Source organism: Bison bison, unplaced genomic scaffold (genome assembly GCF_000754665.1).
Source record: "Bison bison bison isolate TAMUID 2011002044 unplaced genomic scaffold, Bison_UMD1.0 scf7180017864473, whole genome shotgun sequence".
NCBI classification, from domain to species: Eukaryota; Metazoa; Chordata; class Mammalia; order Artiodactyla; family Bovidae; genus Bison; species Bison bison.
The window spans coordinates 2891361-2904013 of record NW_011495034.1 but is presented as its reverse complement, the minus strand read 5'-3'; the positions used below and the strand labels follow the sequence as shown (position 1 = coordinate 2904013).

Genomic DNA, 12653 nt, shown 5'->3' with positions numbered 1-12653 from the left:
GGTGAAAATCATAAACCTTTTAAATATCAAAAAAATACAGATTTGGTTAAATAATCATCACATGTTCATACTATGCAATATTTTAACTATGCAAAATAATATTTTAAAATATATTATTGATGTGGTAAGATACTCACAAAATATTTTGTGATAAAAAGTATATTAAAATAATAAGCATGGCATGAAATATTTTTTATAAATTAAATTTTCCTTGAATTTCCATATATCAGGTATAGAAGAAATTTGTGAGACTGTACATCAGAATGTTGAAAGTTATCATACCTAGACAATGGGATTATAGGTGACTTATTTATTATTAAGGTTAGCCAAAAAGTTCTTTTGGATTTTTCTGTAAGATATTATGGAAAAACCTGAGCAAATGTTTTGGTAACCCAATATTATTTATTATCTGTGCCATTATCAACTTTCTGCCAGTATTCTTTGAGTTAAGTAGAAGAGTAAACATCCATTGAATCTTCTTTTCCATATGATACCCCTGTGCTCTTTTCCCTGGTAGCTTGCAGTAATGACTGGTGTCTTACAGTCTGGGCACTCTCTAGAGATTAAACCTCTAGTTGCTTTCTAAACTTCCAGTGTGTTGGGGGAGCCATTAGGAGAGGAAAATAGATCTGAGTTCAAGCTACATCTTAACAAATTTTGGGGCAGCTTCCTGTGTGTAGTCTTTCTTTTTCTCCCCACTTCCAGAGGTACTTGGTGCCTCCTACACCCAGGCCTTTTTAGAGTTTTGCAGTTTGCTTCTTAGCAGCCCTCACGACTGGCCAAGAATTCACCTTTCTCTACTAATTCACTTACCATTTGCCCTTTGGGCTTCCGGCTTCTGAAATTGTCTTTGTGTTCTCTTCTGCTAGCCTCTGATTTTTAAAGGTCTTTTTTCTGTTATTTTAGTAGAGCTTGTTGATGGGAAGGAAAGTTAAAGTATGTGTTCAGTCTCTGATTTTGCACTGTTAGCCCTGCCTCCCTGTCTCTGCACTTGCTTTTCCTGCATAGTGTATCCTCCTGCCCAGGGTCCTGTACCTCTCACAGTCATCCTTCACTTCTGTGCTCAGGTGGTGAAAGAAAGTGAAAGTGAAAGTGAAGTCGCTCAATCGTGTCTGACTCTTTGCGACCCCATGGACTGTAGCCTACCAGGCTCCTCCCTCCATGGGATTCTCCAGGCAAGAGTACTGGAGTGGGTTGCTCTTTCCTTCTCCAATGCATGAAAGTGAAAAGTGAAAGTGAAGTCGCTCAATCGTGTCTGACTCTTTGCGACCCCATGGACTGTAGCCTACCAGGCTCCTCCCTCCATGGGATTCTCCAGGCAAGAGTACTGGAGTGGGTTGCCCTTTCCTTCTCCAGGCGCTTTTCCTGACCCAGGGATCGAACCCTGGTCTCCCGCATTCCAGGCAGACGCTTTACCTCTGATATCCCTGCCTGTAAAGTCGTATCCGACTCTCTGCGACCCCATGGACTAGCCTACCAGGCTCCTCTGTGCATGGGATTTCCCAGGCAAGAATACTGGAGTGGGTTGCCATTTCCTTCTCCAGGGACTCTTTCCCACCCAGGGACTGAACCCAGGTCTCCAGCATTGCAGGCAGATGCTTTACTGTCTGAGCCACCAGGGAAGCCCACTAAACATCCCTGCTTAAAGTAACTTACCCATCCTCCTCCACCTTCTAGTTCATACTTCACCCGATCTATGTGTTTAGTAAAGCACATGAGCATTATAAGTATTTGATTACAAACCCACTCCAGTGTTCTTGCCTGGAGAATCCCAGGGACGGGGGAGCCTGGTGGGCTGCCATCTTTGGGGTCACACAGACTGAACACAACACGACTGAAGTGACCTAGCAGCAGCAATCCTTCTCTGGACTTCCCTGGTGGCTCAGTGGTAAAGAATCCACCTGCCAATGCAGGAGATGTAGGTTTAATCCCTGGGTTGGGAAGACCCCCCTGGAGAAGGAAGTGGCAACCCACTCCAGTAACCTTGCCTGGGAAATCCTATGGACAGAGGAACCTGGCAGGCTACAGTCTATGCGGTCACAAAAAGAGTCAGATATAACTTAGCGACTAAATGAAAACAACAACAAAGTCTTCTCTACTAGTTTTATATAGTAATTCTAATCAAATTAACAAACAAATTGCATGAATAGAAGTAATTCTTCCTTTCATAAAAGTTAAGACTGATGTTTAATAACCACAGCAGAAGGACAGCATAACTGGTGATTTCTTTTCACGTTAAAGTTGTATACAAATATGAATAGAAGTTTTTATACTTTTAAGGTTGACTCTCTTTAGTATCTTGCTAACAATGTTAAATATTACATACTCTTTAAAAGTGATAGTACAAAAGATAAACTTTAACCTGTCTTTGATTTACTAAAAGTTTATTTTTCAAGCTCAATTATTTCAAGCAAAAATTATTTTGAACAATTTATTGTGGAGGCCCACATGTTTGTATAACATCAATTTACCACATTTACTCCCTTGATTGCAGTGAAGTTTAAATCAAAATAGCACTAGGAGGTAGGACCAGGTTATGTATAAGAATCATGTTCAAGTTCACCTTTTGGGAGTACTAAAAATATCTTTCTAGTTTTGTTAATTTTGTAAAGAGAAGCTTAAATGTTTCATTATGTCCTCAGGAAATATTATAGATATACTTGTAAAAATATAAGGCTCTGATATCCAGTATAGATAGAGACTTATTTTGCCTTATTTGGGGTAATATAGTTGAACTTAAAACACTTTGATCTTTACTACAGAATGATGTAGCATGACAATATAAAAATAAGTCACGCATTCTAGCTAGTATCTTTTGGAATATTTTATTCTGTCTATCCTCAAATGCCCAGTTCTATTTAAAAATCAAAGCAAGAATACAAATACATTGATTGCTGATGTTACATGAACTTTGAGTGTTCAGTTGGTTAAAACTTGGGGTGGTGGCACAATTTGTAGAACCCCCTAAAGTTTTATAATGTCAGCGATGGAAGGGAGCTTAGAGTCCCTCAAATTCAAACTTCTGGCCAATGTAGCTGCTAAGCTGCTAAGTCACTTCAGTTGTGTCCAACTCTGTGTGACCCCATAGACGGCATCCCACCAGGCTCCCCCGTCCCTGGGATTCTCCAGGCAAGAACACTGGAGTGGGTTGCCATTTCCATAGCATAAAATGCTATTTGTAAGTGTTCATCTAGTGACTGGAGAGTTATACCTCTTTCATTAAAATTTTCTTTTCACCTGTTTAACAACTCTAGTGAATCTATCTCTTTTTTAACATTAAAAAAATTTTTTTTGTGCCACATGGCATGCAGTATCTTAGTTCCCCATCAGGGATAGAACCTGCACCCCCTGCAGTGGAAGCACAGAGTCCTAACCACTGGAGCCACTGACCGCCAGGGAAGTCCCAAATCTACCTTGATGTGTGAGACAAATATCATTCTTAATCCTGCCATGGTATCTTTCCTACACAGATCAGTATTTTACTCAGGCTTTCATTCTAAATAACATATAGAAGAGTGGCTTTTATGTAATGTGTGACTTTCACAATTCATTATTTGTTGCATGGTAGCTCAAAATTGCAAGCCTTTAATTTTTGTGTTCCTAAATGAAAAACATGCAAGAGACACACAGGTCTTCAGCAATTATCATTTATTGTGATCTTATTTGTAACTACCAAATTCTGTAAGAAAGAAACAACCAAAAGATTGAAAAGAACATATCTACTGATGGTGAAATGTTGAATGCCAATTTGGTAGCTGGCATACATAACACTTCATCACTGTGTCATTCATCAAATCTATTCTAATCTGATTTTCATTGTTGTTTTTAACCAAATGAGGGAGTTTAAAGTTTCAGTGGGCTTTACTACCCTTCTGAGTGATCTAGGAATCATAGGTAGAGTGTTACTTTAGAGGAGTAAATTGTAGATACAGCTGGGAAGTACTGCAGAAAGCTGCCGAGTTTTATTTCAGATGTGAACCATAAAGAAGCTGAGCCATGTAATTATGTTCAAAGCAAAAGAAACACTCTGTGATCTATGAAAGTTTAAATGGCAAAGTAATAAAATTAGAGCTGGTGAAGTTTCTACTACTATGAGGCATGATGAGAAACGGTCAGTTTTTATACTAAATAAATTTTGTGTTAATTTTGTCTAGTATCTTTGAGATTCACCAATGATTTATCATAAATAGGAGGCTGATCAAAGACTGTGCTGACCTCAGATTTTCATTGCTATTAAGTGTTAGTTTTTCCAGTTGAAAATCAAAACATTTAAATTTTCTAATGGCATCTAGTTCTTTTTATCTCATACATTGAATGATTTTATAGCTAAGGACACTGATGGACACAATGATTTTTCTAAATTCGTTCAACTAGTAAACAGGTTGAGCTGAAAATCTACCGGAGAATCCAAACCTCGTGTTCTTTTTAATTAATTAATGTACTTATTTATTTTTAAGTTGAAGTATAGTTTACAGCATTGTGTTAACTGCAGCTGTACAGCAAAGTGATTCAGTTATATGTATACTGATGTATATATATTCTCTTTTTAAATGTTCTTTTTCATTATAGCTTATCATAGGATACTGAATTTAGTTCTCTGTGCTATACTGTAGGACCTTGTCTACCCATTCTGTATATAAAGATGACAGCTGCTAAGCCTACCCTCCCACTCCACCCCTCCCCTAACTTTCTCCCCCTCGGCAGCCACCAGTCTGTTCTCTGTGTCTGTGAGTCCATTGCTGTTTCATTGATAGGTTCATTTGTGTTATATTTTAGATTTCCACATATAAGTGATGTCATATGGGATTTGTCTTTCTCTTTCTGACTTACTTCACTTAGTATGGTCATCTCTAGTTGCATCCATGTTGCTGCAGATGGCGTTATCTTGTTCTTTCTAATGTCTGAGTAGCATTCTATTATACATGCACGCGTGTGCACGCGTGTGCATGCGTGCACACACACACACCCCGTATCTTCTGTATCCATTCATTTGTCGATGAACATTTAGGTTGCTTCCATGTTTTGGCTGTTGTCAGTAGTGATGCTAGGAGCACAGAGGTGCATGTATCTTTTTGAATTATAGTTTCATCTGGATATATGCCCAGGAGTGGGATCGCTGGATCATGTGGTAATTCTGTTTTTAGTTTTCTGACAAGCCTCCATTCTGTTTTCTACAGTTGCAACTCCAACTTAACTTTCCTACCAACAGTGTAGGGGGGTTCCCTTTTTTCCACATCCTCTCCAGCATTTCAAACCCCAGGTTCTTAGTCATCACATCACCGAATTCAGTCATAAAACCTTTTTTGGAAAGTGTTCAACCGTAGTAAGTTGCTGTCTTAAAAGACTGATGTCGGTAGCTTGAGGATTTCACATCAGATGCAAGCATGGGTTCAGACAACTGCAGATTCCCTTTCTGAGTCAGTTAACCTGTTGTGTGATGATTTCAAGAAGTGAATATCGATTTGAGGCTTGGGATTCGGGGTACTACAGCACCCGTGTGAGGATCGCTCAGGCTGTCTCTTACTTGTTGCAGGAACAGCATCTGTTGCAGTTGCCGGCATCCTTGCAGCCCTTCGAATAACCAAGAACAAGCTGTCTGATCAAACAGTTCTATTCCAAGGAGCTGGAGAGGTACCTCCCTTATGGAGTGCTTATGTTCTCCTAAACTAGTGAATATAGCATTCATTCTAGTAACTCATGAATTTTAAGTCTGAAGTAGTTCATGAAATTTTTAGTTTATTGAAATTACAGGTTTTATTGAAAGATTCTTTAAGTTTTGAGGCTTATTAATTTTTTACAGGAGACTTTAGAGGCAGAGAGGTATTTTTTGCAGCTATCAATTTGTAAAATTGTCACATGTTTCCATGGGTTTTTGTTAGGCATATTTAAGGTGCCATGCATGAACCAAAAATGTTTCCAATGCATGATTAATTATGTATAGAAACCTTTAAGCTGTTACAGCCGGTGCTAACTTTTAGTATCCTCCTGTGTCACATACCAAAATTTTCCTAATTTGACTCACAATTCAGTATGCACATATATAACTATATACAGGATTTTTTAGAAGAAATATTTTGAATCGGAGATTCATCATGCAGTATAACAATTCACATGCGAAAGAACTAAAACATTTTAAATTGTTGGAAGGAGATGGCAGCAATACAAAATAATGCTATATCCATTTAAGAAGCCTTAGATTTTATAATTTAATATGACTATGAATAAATGTATTCCACTGGTAGAAACTATGTATACTATGTTGGGTTTGATTTTACTTGTTCTTAAAGCAAAATCTGTGAAGCTAAAATTTGCATGCCAAGTTATAAACGTGAACGTATTCAGAGTGTAAATCTCAAATTTATTTTCACATCAAAATGAAAGCCAAGGTTAAATTATAGCTCATTAAGGTTTGAGGTTATTTTTTTAAATTTTCGTGAATGTTACATGCTGTACTTAATTTTAGTAAACGTCTTTAAATTTCTGAAGGGTTTTTGTTGAATGCCGCAGGCTAGTTCTTGATACTCAGCAGGAAAGAGGTATTCATGGTTGGATGATCCAAAACTGGCCCTTCTTTGTCCCTGAAAAGGTTTTGGAAATTTCACAGATCATCACCAAATTTATCATATACCAAAGGAGTTGATTCCTTTAATCTTATAAGAAGTCTCACAGTACTTTCTTTGTCCAAATTAGAGAGTAAATAATGCTTGAGAACACACATCTTATGTGTTCTGTTTTGTTGCCTAATTGGTGAAGTTCCCATCCAAATCACCCAGCTTCATTCTTCAAATTCAATTAGCAGAACAATAAGCAATACAGTCCGATAAGCCAGGGTGAGCAGTTCATTATTTTAAATTCAGTATTTTCTTATCAGAGGAAATCTTAATTGTATGAACAGAATTAAAGATACGGAAAACCAAGGATATCACTGGTTTATCTGTGGCTAAATATCAAGCCACATAATAGTGATTCTGTTGTAATAAGAGTAAATAATTGTCATTTAGCATAGTAAACTCTGGGAGTTGGTGATGGACAGGGAGGCCTGGCGTGCTGCAGTCCATGGGGTCACAAAGAGATGGACACTACTGAGCGGCTGAACTGAACTGAACTGAAATGTGACAAAAATACTTTGCTCTCCAAGGTTAAATTACAGCTCATTAAGATCTGGGTTCTTTTTTATTTCTGTGAATTGTTACATGCTGTACTTAACTTTAGTAAAGTTTAAATTGAAGTTTAAAGGAGCTTTGAATGAATATAGCTCTTTGGATTGGTAGAAAAAGCCATTTTGTACTTGTTTATTAACAGTGATGAAATGAGGTAAAATGTAACTCTTGATAAGGGATTATGTAGAACCACTTGAAACATTTTTGTTTTTCAGGCTGCCTTAGGGATTGCACACCTGATTGTCATGGCCATGGAGAAAGAAGGTTTATCAAAGGAGCAAGCCATAGAGAAGATATGGTTGGTTGACTCGAAAGGATTAATAGTTAAGGTAAGAGTTCATCATTTTTAACCAGGTACAGTATTTTAATCAATATGCCATTCTAGATGCCCATCTCTAAGACAACTACTATTTCCACCTACCCCATCCCCAACCCTGTGTTAAAAGAGTGTCTAGGGAAGCCTGGCTTGCTTCCTGACTCAAGGGTTAAACCCAGGTCTTCTGCATTGCATGTGGATTCTTTACCATCTGAGCCATCATGAAAGCCCACAGTGATAGGTTATACTTACCTAAATAAAGGATACTGTGACATGAATTGGGTAGTAGCCTCATAGGTGTAATATACAGGCTTTAAGTTATTTTTATGGCATAGTCGGTAAAGAATCTTCCTGCAATTCAGGAGACCCGGGTTCAATTCCGAGGTCGGGAACATCCCCTAGAGAAGGAAACGGCAACCCACTCCAGTATTCTTGCCTGGAAAATCCATGGACAGAGGAGCCTGGTGAGCCACAGTCCATGGGGTTGCAAGAGTCGGACATGACTTAGCGACTAAACCACCACCACCAACGTTATTTTCAAAGAACTATAAATAGCATTAAAAGATTCATTATTTAATATTAGGTGAAAATAGGAAAATGTCATATTACATACAACTATTTTGCTTTAAAATTTGAGTTGCATATAAAAATCATAGAAACGGATCGAATACATATGACTTTAAAACCGATTTTAGCGCTTTTCTAAATATTCCAAATTCTCCTGAGTACTTATTTTTCTTTAAAACTAGAAGAATGTTCATTTTTAAAAAGATTTAGAGAAATTTTGTTTTAAATGAAACAAAAATATGGTTCATAACTTTTTGTAGCAAATGAGTATCTATAAAGCTGTGAAATAAGACTGAAAGTACCTTTACAGCATCTCTTGAGGACCAAATAATAGTCATTTTATTAGCAATAAATGACAGTGTAACTGTTTATAGTATACAGGAAATAGTTTTACATTTCTTGGCTTAAAAATTGCTATTGCTTTAAAAAAATCAGCATAATTGTAAGAAACTGTACACTGTGGCCATATGACATGTCCTGTCACGAAATAAGAACGTTTGCTGAGTGAAGTCATCTGCGGCTCGGGCTTTGTGCTTATTGTGGGGACACTGTAAGGCTCTTAATCTCAGGAGGCTCCCAGCCTCATGGGAAAGACTCAAACAAGCCAACAGTTACAACTCCACAGGACAGTACAGAAATACGTGCTTGTGCCAGGGGTGCACAGGAGATGGTGCTCCCGCCACACCAGAGAGAGTCACGGGGAGGCTGAGGATGGTTCCGAAGCAAGGTGTCTCTCCAGCTAAGTTTGAAAAGAAGAGTTAGGAGTTAATCTAGAGTCTCCATGGACATCTTCAGCCTCTTACATGCAAAACTGAAACAAGGGAAGTTGAATGGCAGATTCACTCTGAGATCCTGACTGAAGTTACGAATCATGTCTTCCACCTCTCTGATATCTTCAGAGCCCTGCTAGTGTCGAGTTACTGGCAGTAAGTGTATTATTAATAAATGAACTAATGACTGAGTGCCTTCCGGACAGAATAAGAGCATTTGCAAAAGAAATTATTTTGAGAAAAATATCTAGGACTAAGACTGAAAGGAATAGAGTGACAGGTGATGAAGGCTCTTCTAAATGCTGAACTTGAGCAGTTTTCAGGCTCTTGTCACTCTGATGGCATCGCGGAGGATGGACTGAAACGAGGTGAGGCTGAGGAAAGGAAATTAGGTACAAAACCGTTGCATTAATACAGATCAAAGGTAATTGGGGCCTGAAATAAAGCAATGAGTGAAAGATGTTTGATTCGGTAGGTATGTAGGAAATAGGATCGGCATACTTAGTAACCAGTTAAATGCAGAGGGAGGGTTAGAGTAGAGAAAGGAGTCTAGCAGGATGCCTTGGGTGTCTGTGTAAGTGATGTGGCCATTGCTGTTTGTTTGTTTTAAAAGGAATAAAGAACAGGCCCGTTTAAGGGAAAGATAATGAGATCGGTTTTGGACATAGCAAGGTAAAGGTGTCTGTGGAGACCTCAGATAGAGATGTCCCCTTGGCAGTTGAAGAGACAAGACTGATGCTCAGAAAAAGGATTTGGACTCCCAGAGATGGAGATCTGGGGATAATCCACATATATATAGTGGGAGCCACGGGGAAAGCTGTACACACTGTGCTGTACTTCGGGGTGCAATACATTCAAGAATCAAAAAGGTGAAAGCCAATGACTGTGATTTCTAATGACATTTTAATGAGAAATCTTCATAAAAATACATAAATTTTAGCATCTCAAGTAATTTTAACATAGACTTACTGAACTGAGACTCCACATTCCATGGATTACAATACTTAGAATAACGGATTATAGCATGACTAGTATTTGGAATAACTGTGAAGTTGTTGCCTAGACCTAATTCGTCACTCTTATTTCATGTTTTTTACTTGCCAAAGTAAAGAACTGCATATATTCTCCTTGCCAAGATAAATAAAGTTATGTTTAAAAAGATTGTTATATGTTTAATAGTTTTGCACTATTTAATATGAGAAACATATGAAGCTTCAATTCACCACTGTTTTTTCTTTCATGTTCTTAAACAGTCAAATTACTACGTTGATTTTTGTGGCGAAACTAGTAAATCTTAGAATAATTACTAAATTAGTATAATCTAGCTCTCAATTTTATATGATCTTTCTGTGCTTGTTATCCTTTATCCTTAGCATTTTTACAACCCCTCTTGAGAGCCAATTATAATCATTTCATTAATTTCATTAACTTACAATGCAATTGTTTATAATATATAAAAATTATCTTAATATGTTAAATAAAAATTTGTATAAGTCAAACTCCTTCAGTTTTTAAAGACATAAAACCAAGAACTAAAAAGTATCACTATGAAGTTAGTGCATTTATGGAGTTTATCATCTCATCATCAGACTAGACAATGATTATTCTAACATGTTTTCTGCTTTCATTTTCAGCATGACATCTATGGTATTTTCTGTCATTTATTTCACATCCATATATGTTCAATAATATCAGTGTTTTAAATAATTCATCAATATCAGTAAGGTTGATTGAAATGAATTATTTGGTCACTGATAATACTCAGATAGTTTTAGTATCTTATAGCAAGAAACAGATGACATATCTATTTAGCCAACTAATATTAGTATATTTTAATATTAACCAATATTTTCTTTAAAGTAAATCATTCCAAAATAAAATTAGACGGAGAATAAATACAGTAAAGAAAGGATAAAAGAGGAGCATTGCCAGCATGACTAGGATTTGCATTTCACAGTGATAATTTGGACCATTTTTTAGAGAGGACAAGAAATCACAAAACCTTTTTAGGGAGGACAAGAAATCACAAAACCTTTTTAGGGAGGACAAGAAATCACAAAACAAACCAATCCAGACTTAATCTCTCCCTTAAATAAATACATTTGACTTTCACTAATGAGCCAAATTAGTGCTAAGGCAGAAATCTCAAAAATAAAAAGTGAAGTGTTAATAGATATCATGAAGGATAAACTTCATCTAACCCAGAATAGGACTATAGTATTTTGTTTTTATTTTAATTTTCTTTTGCTCTAGTTTACATAACTCTGTTTTCAATTTTTAAAACAATTTTTTCTTTATAGTTATTTCTTTTAGTTCAGTGTTTGGTTCCAATAAGGCAGAGATAGTGAATAAAAGTACTTTATATGCTACAAGGGTAGTTTTGACAATATAGTTATTTCCTCCCTGAGAGTTTAATTTTTAGGTCTAGAACTTGAAACTCCATGCTGTTTAGAAAAGTTCTCCTTTTCCTTGTGATCTTATCAGAATTTTAGCCCGTAATACTTTCACCACCTTGAATGATGGCTTATATATTTCATACATTGTGGTTTAAAAAAATCTAACTCCTAAGAAATGTTGAAGCTTGGTGAAAAAGATCCAGCTTGCTTTTCTCCCTCCCTCTTTTCCATGTCTTCTAGAGTATGATCGATGTATATGTATATATTAAACAGAGCAGAGGGAGAAGATTATATGCATGAGTCTTTCAGACAGAAAATTATGGATTTTTAACAATTATTGATTTTTAACAATGCACAGTTAAATATTTTTAAATTACTCAATTAAATATTGATGGAGTTACCCACTTAGTATCTTCAGTTATGGCCACTCTGCACCCCTTTTTTATGCTCTAACATGGAGTGCTTTTGTCACACCATTCATCTTCTTTTAATCTGTTCTGAGATGATGAAACCCAGCTCTGCGCTCTTTAGCAAATGCACACACTTACACTGCAACTGAAATATTACTGATAGTGTGCTAGGAAGGTTCTGTCTTCAGATAAAGAGGGGGCCAGATTCAACTCTGAAAAACTAATGACAGCAGTATCAGGCCAGTAAAATGGGGCAGGTTGTCTAAGCAGGCATGCATTCAAGAGTTCTAGTGCCTGGAGAATCCCAGGCACCGGGGAGCCTGGTGAGCTGCCGTCTATGGGGTCACACAGAGGCGGACACGACTGAAGTGACTTAGCAGCAGCAGCAGCAGCAACAGCAGCAGTAGCAGTATCTGTGCTTAGTAAGGAATACATATTTACCAGTGGCAGTGTACAATTGCCTTTTTATACCTCCTGGGAAATGAAATGCTAACTCCGAATCTTGACAGTGTTTGCTGCCTTCCTCCCCCAGGTCCCACCAGCACATAGGTGCTTTTGAAAAAGATAGATAGTTGTTCAGTCTGGTTGTATCTTTTCTACTAAGAATCAGCACAAAACAAGGAGGGTGGGCGGAGACCGAAGAGATAATAATATTTGAAGGAAATTCCTAGATATTCATAGTACATTTGGTATAAGTAGAAACTCCTAAAAAAAGAGAAACACCATAGAATTTGAGGTTCAGTTCAGTCACTCAGTTGTGTCTGACTCTTTGCGACCCCATGAATCGCAGCACACCAGGCCTCCCTGTCCATCACCGACTCCCGGAGTTTACCCAAACTCATATCCATCGAGTTGGTGATGCCATCCAGCCATCTCATCCTCTGTCGTCCCCTTCTCCTCCTGCCCCCAATCCCTCCCAGCATCAGGGTCTTTTCCAATGAGTCAGCTCTTCGCATGAGGTGGCCAAAGTATTGGAGTTTCAGCTTCAGCATCAGTCCTTCCAGTGAACACCCAGGGTACTTGAGAGAAAAAGT

The 12653-nt window shown here is 37.5% G+C and overlaps 1 protein-coding gene across 1 annotated transcript in view; it reads left to right on the top strand.

Moving 5' to 3' along the window:
- ME1 (malic enzyme 1, NADP(+)-dependent, cytosolic) overlaps nt 1–12653 on the top strand; it is a 222603-nt gene that overhangs the window by 188037 nt on the left and 21913 nt on the right. Inside the window, exons 8-9 of the mRNA XM_010861739.1 lie at nt 5534–5631; nt 7376–7489. Of these exons, the coding sequence (XP_010860041.1) occupies nt 5534–5631; nt 7376–7489 (212 nt within the window). The remainder of the gene's footprint in view (nt 1–5533; nt 5632–7375; nt 7490–12653) is intronic.